At 39.7% G+C, this 14189-nt stretch overlaps 1 protein-coding gene across 1 annotated transcript in view; it reads left to right on the forward strand.

Annotated features, from left to right (window-relative positions):
* Positions 1 to 14189, forward strand: part of PDE7A (phosphodiesterase 7A) — a 71305-nt gene that overhangs the window by 10759 nt on the left and 46357 nt on the right. Inside the window, exon 3 of the mRNA XM_006880526.1 lies at positions 2479 to 2562. Within this exon, the coding sequence (XP_006880588.1) occupies positions 2479 to 2562 (84 nt within the window). The remainder of the gene's footprint in view (positions 1 to 2478; positions 2563 to 14189) is intronic.

Here is a 14189-nt window from a genome sequence, read left to right on the forward strand (position 1 = left end):
ATCCGACTCAAAATGCCCCATGCCAGTACGTTGAGACTCTACTTAAGTAAATTATTATTGTCTCAATTAAATCCATTTTTGTTCTTGCTCTGCAGTAGTCCAAACCGACCATAGCTGACCCACCACAAGTTTTTAGAGGCAATAACTGGCTTGGGAGAAGATTGCCCATCTCTTTCCACATTCCATCCGTGTGTGTTTGGATTGGCCCCACAGCTCCTTACTGATTTGGCTACTTACTGTAATTGACCCTTAGCTGGTCTCTGCATTTTCCTAATATGCCTCTGCTAGTCTGTGCAGTAAACCTTTTCAAACCTAAGTTACAACTCATCCCTCCTTTCATAATCTTCCATTGGTTTCCCTTCTGACTCAGAGTAAAAGTTAGATATGTTGTTGTGTAGCTGACTCTCCATAGGGCTTTCTGAGAGAGGAAGTTTCCTGTTCTCCTGAGGATCAGCCGGTGGATTCAAACTGTGTGCCTTTGGATTGGAGTGTAACATCCTACCACTAGACCACCAGAGCTCCCAAAGTTAAAATAGTGGCCCAGAATGGCCTGATATGCTCTGGCCCCACCATGTCTTTATTTCATCTCCCATGAGTTCCCCTCACTTTACTCCAGTCTTGTGGCTCCTTGACCTTGAATGTGCCTGTCCTGCTCTTTCCTACCTTGGAGGTGTTTATACTTACTCTTCCTTATGCCCACGAGATTCAGGTGGTGTGGTCCACAGAGATTTGGTCCTCACTGCTAACCCACAGGCTGTGCCTCTGGCATTTCTTACACCAGCAGCTCATTGAAAAATGGGCACTCTCCTTCCATGTGATTCACAACCTCAGAAATCTAGTGGAAGGTCACTATGAGTCAGTTCTAGCTCAACAGCAGTGAGTTTGAACAGTTTTCAGTCCTTTACATCTCGAAACCTCTTCTTCCCAGTACCTCTGTGGCTCACTCTTAACTTCCTCCAGGACTCAGCTCCCACACTTTTCCATGCAGCTTCCCGACTGTGCTAATGAAAAGCCAGGTTCCCCCTCCTTCATGCCTCACTCCCTGTTCCTCTTGCTAGACTTTATTATTCCTGTAATTTACTGATATCTTACACAGATCAGAATTATTTTATTATTATTTGTTTAATCCAACAGAACAATCAGCCTCAAGAGGACAAGGACTTAATGTATTTTCCTTGCTACCATGCTTGGTGCCTGACATTTAGTGGGTACACAGTATTTGTTATGTTAAAAAGAAATCACCAGCTCAGAGAGGTGGTTGCTTGATCACTGTGAGATGAGGCCACAAATAAGTAGAAGGATTTTCAGGGTAAGAGTTTATGAGTACAGGACCAATCAAGTGAAAACTAAAGAGTTATGAAGGCTGGGACTAAGTATGTGAGGAAAGCACTGAGCCGGGAACCCACAGAACTGCTTTGAATCTGGGCTCACTCCTTAACACTAGCTTGGAGGTTTGGGTTATATTTTCTAACTTCTCAAAACGGTAATTTCTGCATCTGTAAAGTAGGAATTAAGATAGTTACCTTATTTAAAAAAAAATACATAAAGTAAGTAATATAAAAGAGTGGCTGGTACATGATTGCTATATGTATGCTACTGTATAAAGAAATAGATCTGTAAATCATGTGGGTACAGGGACAAAAAAAATGACCCAATATCTGTAAAGGACACATTTTAAGAACCAACTGAATGTTTTAGGTATTATGAGAAAAGATCATTGAAATGAAATGTAGCAAAATATTTAATGTTTAATTGTTTTCTCATTTATGAAAAGATAAATGTCAGGAAAATAGGTATTTCCTCTTTCTTGTCCCAGTCACCCCTACCATTGTGCCCATCGTGGAGGAGACTCTTTGAATAGACAATTGCTACTTTTGATATTTTTGAAAATTTTTTAAATTATGCATTTTCTGTCTTCTGTAAGATGAAAGTAATCTAATTTCCTAAGGTTTTTTTAAAATGTTGTATGAGTAATAAGGTGTTAAAATGATTTTATCATACACTTTATTCATCTTTCAAAAGATAACTTTAAAATATATGCCATAATGCTTGTTATTGTTGAGGGAGATTTTTAACAAATTTTCCTTGTCTACCCTCACCCCTGCAATAAGTGTAAATCCATTCAAATGTTATGAAAATGTAACTTCTTCTCCCTCCTACATGAAATAAATCAGCTTCTAACTATTTTTCCCCTGTATATATAATTCACTCACTTACTCATTGTTGTAGAGTTGGAACCAACTCGTAGCTGACCTTCAAGAGGATTTTTTTAGGAATAGCTAGTCAATTCAAACAGCCTGTCTTTGAGTTGGAAGTGCAGTTCCCTACCCACTAGGCCACCCAAGCTCTCTATATGTTAATTAGTGGCAGGTTACTTCTGAGTATAATGCCACACACATTTTTGTTGTAAGTTGAAAGTTTTTATCCAAATTGACAGCCTTCTTCTAAACTCATGTTTTCTTTTTAAATTCTGTCCAGGAGATGTACGTGTAAGGAGCCGAGCAGGATTTGAATCAGAAAGAAGAGGCTCTCATCCATATATTGATTTTCGTATTTTTCACTGTAAGTGTTGCAACAGGCAGTATTTCTCTCACACTTACATATAGAATCTTTTTATAATATGCACATGGTAAGTCATCTTTAAAGATAATTTGTAATTTTAATACATCAAAAGTATAATATTTTATTAGACTAATAAATACTTTTGTGAAATATATTTACTAAAAAACTTAGTCATGTGTATCATGCAGGATAAAGCATTTAAAAAAATTTTTTTGAGTCATAAAAAACATACAGAATTGAAGAGCTCTATAGGCCTAGTGGCAGGAAGCTGCACTGCAACAGTCCTGAAGGCCTGCAGTTTGAATCCACTTGATGGTCCGCTGGAGAAGGAAAGACAATCGCCTCCTGTGCCAATCAGATCTGATTTAGTGGTACACAACAAGAAAGAAAAAAACTAACAAACAAAATGTACAAAGGTAATTTAATATTTAGATTAGAATGAAAGCTGTTCATATTTCTGTATTTTTATTTGCTTCTAAAAGTTCACTGGTGATGTCTAGTTATAAAATATCAATTTATCACAACTCAGTTTTTGAAAGGAATTCTAAACATAATTTTTCATGTTCCCCCTCCATGGGAAACCATATAATTTTATGAACATTTGAAATCCCACTAGTCACATACTAGAAGTAAACATACATTTCCCTTTGGAAGTTACTGACATTACCCTAAATCTGAAAATTTTTATATACTTTGTCAAGTGCTCATTTGGGGGGGGGGGAGAAAAGCATACGGAAATACAGATATAACAAAAAATGAAGATAAAGGAAAGAAAAAAACCTTGCTGTTCAGTCAGAATTGGCTCATACCTGGCCCTCCAGTGGGTTTTTCATGGTGGTAAATCTCACCAGAGGAGCTTTCCCCTCTCTCTCCCAAGGAGCTACTGGCAGATTCAAACAGCTGGAGTGGTGTGGTCTTTGAGTTAGCAGAAGCAACAACAGAAACAAGATCCATGGAGGACCTCCTACAGGAGTTTAAAAGAAACTAAACACTTATTCATAGGAGGGGGGAAAAGAACACCCTGGCTTGAGAATTTTAGCCGAGAACTGGAAGATGATGATGATGATGATGATTAATCATTAAAAAGATATTGAAACATACCACACTTTCAATAAGAATATAATAGAAAAGGTTGTAGCAGTGAATTAGATTGGGTAAACTAGAATATATATAAGAAATACTTAGAATTAAAAAAATAATAAATACTTAGAATGAAACACAAAGAGGCAAAAGGGAAGGAAAATACAAAATGGAATATATCCTGGTTCTCTTTTGCCATGTAACTATGAAGAATTTTAAAGGATCTTGGATTTTATTCAGTTTGCAAGGTAACTTAGCCTATTGTTGCTTTATGGAAGCTAGCAGAAGACTTAGAGTCCTGGGTTAGGGACAAAGGACTTAATTATTTCTGGTGAAGCAGGCAGCTGGCGCGTCACTTCCTCTTGCCCGCCAGTCCCAGGCCAGCCTGAAGGGGTCCAGGTGATGCTGTGCACACAGTCGGTTTGTATTACACCTGAGGAGCAATGAGCTTGGACAGTTTACATTTTATATAGTAGCCCTATTCTTTGTCCCAAACATGTTACCTCATCCCTCAACGTTGCTCACCACAAACACAGCCTTGAGAAACTGGCTCAGGGAAAGAGTAGTCGGGGTCTTGTGTTCTTGGCACACCCAGCAGGAATGTGCAAAACACTGAAGGCTTTCATGTTATTACTGTTCCCAGTAATAACAGATGATCCCACGACTTACTGGTATAAAACAACAACTTATTTTAATGCTCATGATTGTGACAGTTAGGGATTCTATCAGAGTGTGTCAGCTTTGGCCTGACTGTGCTTCCTCAGCATCCTAGGCTTCAGCTGGGGTGGCTCAGATAACTGAAGTATCTGGGATGGCTCAGTGGGCCTTGTGTCTGGAGCCCTGGTTTTTGTCCATATGTCATCTGCTGGGGTATGAAATCCAGAATGCTCCTGCGGTCATGACTGGTGCCAGTTCTGGGACAGTTGGACTTCCTGAGCCTAACCAGATTTGTCTCAATGTTAAATGGGTTTTTTTAAATGGCAGTCACATGCCCCGAAAGGAGAGATTCCTAGAGACTATTCCAGAGACAGGAAATAGAAGAGCTTCTAGTATCTTACATTCTGAGCCTGGGTACTGTCATTAATTACTGCCAATTCTGACTCATGATGGCCTGTGGCTACAGGGTAGAACTCCATAGCATTCTTATAGACGCCAGTTACTGCAGCTCTGACTTCAAGGTGCCTCTGGGTAGGTTTGAACAACCAACATTTGAACTTAACCTTTTATGACAACCAACCAGACTTGTCAAAAAAATGAGGTCAAAGAATTATTGATTCTCAACCTTGAAGCTGGCATAAAACATTAAAAGATAATTGAAATCTCAAAAGAGGAGTGTATGTACATAACACAGTATTATTTAAAGATAAATGGCTGAGAATTCTAATACTTAGTAAAGACATTAGGCCAAAGATTTAAAATGTTATGAATCTCATGCAGAAACCCACAGTTAAGTGTAGCATAGTAAAACTGTGAAAACTTAAGTTCAAAAAGAAATGATTGAGGGTAGCACAGATTCCTTTCAGAAGAGTAAATCTTAGATTGTACTTTGAGACAAGCTAAGAGACAAAGAGATACCCCAAAAGTCCTGGAAACAAATTAATAAGTAACTGCCAAACTAAAATTTTATCCACAGACTCTTTGAGACAGTGCTGAAGAAAGACAAAATTCCTTACTTGTTCTAGAAGGCCAGAATAGCCTTGATATTAAAACCTAACAAAGATGAGCGCAGAAGATCTTGATCTCTCATTATACAGATGGAATAATGCTAAGGTAGCCCCAAGAAGGAACTCTGGTGACCTAGTGGAAAGAAGCTGTGCTGCAAAGAAAGATGCTGCTGGAAAAGGAGGGGCAATCTTCTCCTGTGCCAGTTGGATTTGATTCGACCAGACGGATCCAATTTGACAGTATATATACAAGTTTGGTTGTTTTCGTTTTTTTTAAGAAAAAATGGATGGCCCCAACAGTATGTAAAGAGAATAATGTTTTGGCCCAGTTTGTGTTTTGCTAGGAAAATAAAGTCACTTTGATATGAAAAAAAAATCAATATAGTTTTTCTTGTGATAGAAGAAAGGAGAGAAATTGTGGATATCCCAGTAGAATTTTTTTCTAAAAGCAGTTGATCCCTTGTTTGGCAAAATTTTGTAAAAGCTTGAAATAGAGAAAAGCTTTATTTTGATAAAAAGACTCTATAATAAGTGTAAGCATAGTACAAATTATGAGGGTGGTCCAGGGTCAGGCAAGGTTCCACTCTGCTGAACTCGAGCCTCTGCAAGTCAGCCTGGACTCAGTGCCCATAGGAACAACAGAACCCACAGCAAACATACTTTCATGGGCCAGCATTAAAACTTGCTCTTTGAGGTGAGAATTTTTTATTATCTCTTTAATATCAATGTGACTTTAGAGATTCTGACCAGTAATATAATAATGCAGTAAAAGTAAACCAAAATGTTACCTTTGTAATCTCCAAAGGAAATTCATTAATAAATGCCTCTCTTTTATGGCTTTATGCAGCAGATACCGTGACGTCTGGACTCCCTCTTGTGGCCTCTTAAAACAGTAGTCATCTAATCCAAAATTCAGAGACTTCTGTTGGAGGCCTCTAAATAAATACTAGTGAGATTTTCTGTGCCCATTAGATGATAAAAAAGAAGTACATTTGTGAAAGACTTGGATGTGGGACTGCTAAGATGTGATGACTCTAGCCGTTTGATTTTCTTAATGTAAAGCATGTATTTTTGGTCCTTTTTTTAATATGAGAAGGGGGTAAAAGCATTGTGTCTCTAACTATTTCTACTCTTTCACATTTTCCCACCTCAGGAAAACTAAGAATGAATGACGGTAGTAATGTTATGACAAATAGTTTTATATTCATTAAGTAACAACACTCACTTAATTTGGAGAGGCTGATTAGCTTGTTCATCATCACATAGTGAAATAATGTGGTATTTTAGAACCAAACCAGCAGTACCAGTGGCTCTTTAATAGTATCTTGATTAATTCACTGAGCCCCTTTGGTTTTCTAAGCTGGATTGGAATGTAAGTAACCATGTAAACTAGAGCAAGCCTGGAACTTAAATAGTATGAGCCTGACAGAAGCTGGGCTTTAGTAAAGACAATTTTAGTCTATTACATAGTCTTCTGTAAAAGAAATAATACAGAGAATAAGTTAATGAGAAAATGGGTAATAGGGTCAGATTTAATGTTATAGGGTGATAAGGTAAAGCTGTTGTCTAAATAAAAGTACTTGTTAAATTTTCAGTTACTTTTTCTTGTTGCCAGTGTCCTGGCAATAAAAGATAAAGAAATTCAGGGAACAAGACCACAGAGGCATTGTGTAAGAAAAATCTCATTGCTTTTGAGTTGTAACTGTATCAGAGCTTATCTTCAGAGGCTGTAAATCTCATGGGAGTTGTTTACCCATCTTTCCTACAGAGCTGCTGGTGGATTCAAACCAGCATAGAGGTGCCAGCTTTGGGTTAGCAGCACAGCTGGCTCCAGCATGTGCCACCAGAGCTCCCAGGTACAGGCAAATGATTCTAATGATCCCGTTTGGTATCCTTTCCTCTCTATACTGGCTTCCATTTGCTTGCTTCATTTAAATTGTTCTTTTTTTAAAATTAAATTTTATTTTCTTAATTTTTGTGTGTTTACTGTCAAATTGGATCCGACTAGTACAGGAGGAGATTGCCCTTCGATTCGAACTGCATACCTCTGGGATTGCAGTGCACCTTCTTGCCACTAGGCCACCAGAGCTCCCCCATCTGGTGGATTTGAACCACGTATCTCTGGGATTGCAGTGCATCTTCTTGCCACCTGGCCACCAGAGCTCCCTTCAAATTGTTCTTTTGATGAGACTGACTAGAAATCTTGGGGTAACCTTCCCAGCTTTACACTTCCTTATTGCCTCAGGAAAGAAATCTTATCTTACAGGCCTTTTCTTTTAAGGATTTTAATTCTAGGGAAGCCATGTGGAGGAAACAAACTAAATGAAGAAGCTAAAAATGTCTAATAAGCTTAAAATGATCTCATCATGCTTATTATCCTCGATTTGGAGCTTGTTATCCCTTTCATTAAATCATATATTTTGGAAACTATCCTAAGAAAATTCTAAAAACTTCTTTGATTTTTCTCCCAGAAACTACTTCTCCAGTTGGGCAGTGTGTTTTAGAAGCTATTGACATGTATGTCTACTAATTGTTCTATTACTGAGAATTTATTATAAGAGAATCATTTAGTTTGTGTGCATAGATTTACTTATGAGGATGTTTATTGCAGAATTATTTGTAAGGAAAATGAAATATAGAAGCATTGCTACAGCAAAAAGGTTAAGTACGTTTTGGTAACTGCATACCTTAGAATATTACTTGGCTGGTAAAAATGATGCTACAGAGTTCCTCAGTGGTCCCGTGGATCTGTCTCTTGCTTCAACAGTGTTTGGACAGAACAGACCCGGCAACTTCCCCCCTTCCAGCCTCCCTCCAACTTAATCTACAAGCATAACCTCAGGACCATCTCAACCATCTCCTATTTTGGGGACCAGCTAATACCTTTTTTTTGTTAGCCCCAAAACCTCAACCAACTATGAGATCTCAGATCCGTCAAAATTATTCCGCCGAAGGAGAAGCTGGCATCAACCGTCTGGTCAACCTACACCTGTGGGCCTCTTACACCTACCTCTCTCTGAGTTTTTATTTTGACCGCGTGGGACACTTCTTCCACGAGTTGGCAAAGGAGAAGCGGGAGGTTGCCAAGCGGCTCTTGAAGCTGCAAAACCAGCGCAGCAGGCGAGTCCTCTTCCAAGATATCCAGAAGCCATCCCAGGATGAGTGGGGCAGCGCTGGCCTTGGAGAAGAACCTAAACCACGTCCCTCTGGATCTGCACCCCGTGGGTTCCACTCACACTGACCCCCATCTCTGTGACTTTCTGGAGAACCACTTCCTGGACAAGGAAGTGAAACTGCTGAAGGAGACGGGTGACCATCTGACCAACATTATAAGACTGGGCGGCCCCCAGCCTGGGCTGGGCGAGTATCTCTTTGAGTGTCTCACCCTCAAGCATGACTAGGGGCCTGCGGGGACCTGCAGGGGGGAACCTCTGTGTCCCCCTGCCATCAGCAGCAAGCTTCTCTATCCCACCTTGATGTAGAATCTTATCCACCCAGAAGCCCTTCACCCAAACCTTGGCCCAAATGAAACAATAAAGCTTTTTACAACAGAAAAAAATAACGATGCTATATAACTATATTTATTGATACGAAAAGATGATGTTGAATTTGTGAGTGGGAAAAACATAGTGAACTTTCTTGGATACAAGAAAACTGTATGTACATATATGTTGTTGTTAGCTCCTGCTAACTTAGCCAGGAGCTAATGGAAACTCTGTACAGTAGAACAAAACGTTTCCTCGTCCTGTGCTGCCCCATAATCAATTGCAGATCAGGAATTTGTAATCAAATTGGATGCATTTGTGTTGTTGGTGGTGTTGTTGGTGTTAAGTGCCGTCAAGTTATAGGCGACTCATAGCGACCCTGTGAATGAAGTTCTTGACACTTGCGTACGTGACTTTCATTCTTTCTCCAGGTTCATAGGGTTTCCGGAGGCAAGCTGTTTATAGTGGATGCCACTCCTGCTTCCAAGCTTGTTTCAACCAGGGAGCGCCACCAAACATTGTCCACCGTGGGTAACCATTATCACATTTGACACATTAGTGTCACAGTGTTCAGCTTCACAGCGACCACAGGTTATCCCTGTACGGCAAGTGGACACACCAGGGCTATACGACCTAGAAGAATGTTTCACCAAAAACAATTAAAGACAGGCCCTACGGCCGCGGATTAGAGTCACCCAATTTTACCTTGGTAGCATCGCTTTTGGTCCACTAGGCTGGATACATTTATGTATATAAAATAATTCATAAAAAAATAGAATTCCAGGGAGTTACAGTGATTCCTTCCAGGAAAATAAGTCCTCTTAGGCCCCTTTTTTTCTGTGGCTCTAATTGAATAGAGACTAACTACTTTTTGATTCTTAGATTGTCACTTAAAAGCTTTCTAAGAATCAAGGGGAGCTCTGGTGGCCTAGTGGCAAGAAGCTGCACTGCAATCCCAGAGAAACACAGTTCGAATCCACCAGAGGCTCTGCCGGAGAAGGAGGCACAATTATCCTCCTGTACCAGTCAGATCTGATTTGACGGTACATGCACACAAAATAATAATAATAAAAAAGCTTTCTAAGAATCCAGGCACTACCTAGCAAACGAGGAGTTAGTACAGAAAGAAACATTAAACACGTTAGTAGGCCAGTTAACTGGAATGCTCCATAACACATAACCCTAAATCTCCAAACCAGTTAACCAGTTGGTATTGTTGTTGTTGTTATGTGCCATCGAGTCGTTTGCAACTCATAGCGACCCTATGTACAACAGCCCTAAACTGTGCTCTATCCTGTGCCAATCTCATTGACTCTGACACACCCATCCCGATTACCCTAGTCACTGAATCAATCCACCTCATAGAGGGTCTTCCCCTCCTGCGCTGTCCCTCCACTCTACCCAGCATGATGTCCCTCTCTAAAGACCTGTCTCTCCTTACAGCATGTCCAAAGTATGTCAGACGAAGCCCCAGAATCCTTGCCTCCAAGGAGCAGCCTGGCTTAACCCTCTCTAGGATGAATCTGTTTGTTTTCTTGGCAGTCCATGGTACATTCAGTACTCTTCTCCAGCACCACAGCTCAAAGGTGTCAATTCTCCTTCTATCCTCCCTAGTCATTGTCCAACTCTCTGATGCATAACAAGTGATTGCAAAAACCATGGCCTGTATCAGGCGCACCTTAGTCTCCAGAGAGACACCGCTACTCTTGAGTACTTTAGAGAGGTCCCTAACCGCAAACTTTCCCATCCCAATACGTTTTTCCAGGAGGTATTTTATTGTATATAAGTAGCCTCAGTATCTGTTCTTTTTTTTTTTCCTTCTGTCTTGTTATTGTTGTAAATACCTAGTTTGCACAACTTTTTTTTTTCAATTTAACATTGTACAAGTGTACAGCTTACTAACAGCAATTACAGTAATGAGCTATGCACACTTACTTACAATCAGTGTAATTTGTCCATTACAATTTGCCTTCCCTTTCCACCTCCTTCCAGCCCCTAATAACCACTGTCATCAAATTTGGTCTCTATTCATTTGCCTTTTCTTGTCTTTTATAGATAAATGAGATCATACGATACTTATCCTTTTGTTATTGTTTTGCTCGGTGCATTAACATTCATCTCCACCAATATCTATGGCATGTATCTGTATCAAGATACCTCTTCTCATGGTGACTAAGTAGTATTCCATTTTATGTGTGTACCACGTGTGGTGTACATCTGTTTATCTGCTGATAGGCATTTAGATTGCTTCCATATTGTGTTTATTGTGAACAGTGCTACAATAAACACTGGTGTACAAATCTTAGTGTTCCAATTTCAAGTTCTGTATGTGTATAGATATAGATATATAAGTGGGATTACTAGGTTACATGATAGTTCTCTATCTAGTTTTCTGATAAACTGTCTCACTACATTCCAGAATGACGGGAACCATTTTGCCTTCCCACCAGCGGTGAGTATGGATTCTGGTTTCTCCATATTCTAGCCAGCATTTGTCGTTTTCCACCTTTTATTTTTGTATTATTGATGCCTTTAACATTTGACTCAACTCACATATTGCAATGATTGTGAGGGTGGTGAAGTTCTGGGCTGTTCTTTCTAGAGTCACAATCACTGCTGCGCTTGAGCCTGCAGCCATGGTATCAGTCCAGCTTGTCCAAAGTCTTCCTCTTTTTTGCTCATCTATTTTACCAAAAATGTTGTCTTTCTCCAGGAACTGACCTCTCTTGGATGCGCAAAGTATGTGAGATGAAGTAGCCATTAGTATTTCGTATCCATGGTATTGTGCAGTATGTGTCCTTTTATACTCATTTTACTCACTGAAGTCTCTGAAGTTTGCTTAACTCCACAGTCAACACTCTTGGTACCAGCAGCCAGGAAATCAAAAGAGGAATTGCACTGGGAAAGCCTGCTGTCAGGGACATTTGAAGAGTACTGAAAAGCAACTAAGTTAGTCTGGAGACTAAGGTGCACCTGATCCAGGCCATGGTCTTTGCAGTTATGTGCAATGCATCGGAAAGCTGGACAATGACTACAGATGACAGGAGAATTGATGCCTTTGAGCTCTGATGCTGAAGAAGAGTATTGAATATACCATGGACTGCTAAGAGAACATATGTTCATCCTAGAGATGGTGAAACCAGGCTGCTCCTTGGAGGCAAGGATTCTGAAGCTCTCTCTGGCATACTTTGGGCATGTTGCAAGAAGGGACAGTGCAGGAGAGGAAGACCCATGATAAAATGGATTGACTCAGTGACTGGGATAGTAGAATAGAGATGTCAGAAACAATAAGGTTAGCTCAGAATAGAGCAGGACAGAGCTATGGAACATAGGGTCGCTATGAGTTGTAGGTGACTTGACAGCACATAACAACAATAGCATTTTATCAGGACACTTCATTTCTCTTTATGGCAGACTGGCATTCTGTTGTATCTGTGTATCAGAATTTGTTTATCCATTCATCTGACAGTCGACATCTGTTTTGGCAGCTTCTACCTTTTGTATCTCGTGAATAATGCTGTTACGAACACTGGGAATAAGGATCTGTTTGCACTCTTGCTTTCAATTTCTTTTTAAAATAGAAATGTAATTGCTAGATCATATGACAGTTCTATGTTTATCTTTTTTAAGGAACCATCCAGATGTTTCCCACAGTGACTATACCGTCTTTACATTCCTACCAGCCAGAGACAAGGATTCTAGTTTGTCCACACCAATACCTGCTGGGTTTCTTCTTACCTTCCTCCTAATCATAAATATTTAATCCATTGTAGTAATATTTTGTTGTGTTTTTTAATTTGCATTTTCTTATTGACATGATGCTTTTCCCCCCATCTGCTCAACTTTTCATGGCCATTCTATTTCTTATTTGGTAAAATGACAGTCTAAGTCTTTTGCACATTTTAATAATTGTCATTTTGTTGTTAAGTTGTAGGAACTCCTATGTATTCTAGATCTTAAATCCTTATCAAATATATGGTTCCCAGAACTTTTCTCCCAAAGGTGTTATTACAGACTGTGAAATTGTAGCACATTCTTCGGTAAGGAACTGGTTAAATAAATTATGGTTCATCCATATGATGAAATACTTTACAATCTTATGTAAGAATGAGGAAGCTCTTTATATATTGACAGGGGGAAAGTTCCAAGATAAGTGAAAAAGCAGGTGCAGAAATGGCTGTCCAGTATACTACAAACGAAGTAGAAAAATAATACACAATGTTGTTTGGAAAAGGGCTTGTGAGGTTGTTGGATGGTGGACAGAAGGGGCCAGGCTTTTCGCTGTTTTCCTTTAACCTGATTTTTTTTAATCATGTGCATCTTTAAAGCCTAGATTAATAGGAAAAAACTGAACAAGTCCCTCCTCTTCACCTCCAGGTTCATCATGCTTGGGAGGGTGGAGGGACAGCACAGGAGAGGAAGGTGGATTGATTCAGTGACTGGGATAATTGGGATGGGAGTGTCAGAGACAGTGCGATTGGCACAGGACAGAGCGGAGTTTAGGGCTGTTGGGCATAGGGTTGCTATGAGTCGCAAGCGACTCGACGGCACATAACAACAACAGGTCTTGGACAAACAAAGCTTTCAGGTCGTATTACTTGGCAGACGTGTAAAAGTTTTATGAGATTTTTCAGTCCTTTCTGGAATGTAGTCTCAGTCACAGATTTCCTTGTGTGAAGCCCTGAGTTAAAGAAACACTTCTTTCTGGGTGATCTGTTGTTTCCTCTGACTATGTTCTCTGTCCTTTCTAGGTTTCTCTGTGAAATGTCCGGTAATTTGCTTCTTATCTTGTCTGGGTTTCCTTATGGGTTAGATCTCACTGGGAGGCAGTGGGCTGTTATGATGAGTGAGCATTTCCCCTTTAGTTGTTGTGTGATACTCATCTTAATGTGATTAAGACGAAACTCTCAATCATGCTGTAATGTCATGAGTGTCAGCTTCAGAATTCTGTAAAAATGGGGTAGGGTGGGAAAGACACAGACTGTTTTATGTTTCTGGTTACTGGGTAGGATACATTAAGATGTTGTGACTTGTCAGAAGTCATCCAGAAAATAGGAGTGAGACAAGAGGAGTATGGGCTCTGACTCACACAAGTGCCATCTGGCTTAAAAACTGACTGCCGGGTGGAAGTGAGGGTATTAGCATTGTAAACCAAGATTTTGGAGTCTCCTCTCTTCAGATGGGTCTACTTCATTTCTTTTTTAGGCCTTATGCAATTGCCTAAAACATTCTCAAATTTACTTTAAGGATGCATTGGTTTGAACTTAACATTTGAAAGCATTGGTTCTACTATCATTATCTGTATATACACATCTCTGTATACTTACACATATGCTGAATATAAAATTCCAGTGACAAATTCTTACCCTTTGTGTGCGATTTGAGATAAATTGAAGGA

The sequence above is a fragment of the Elephantulus edwardii genome, unplaced genomic scaffold (genome assembly GCF_000299155.1).
Source record: "Elephantulus edwardii isolate Elephantulus edwardi_28Jun2011 unplaced genomic scaffold, EleEdw1.0 scaffold00008, whole genome shotgun sequence".
Taxonomy (NCBI): domain Eukaryota; kingdom Metazoa; phylum Chordata; class Mammalia; order Macroscelidea; family Macroscelididae; genus Elephantulus; species Elephantulus edwardii.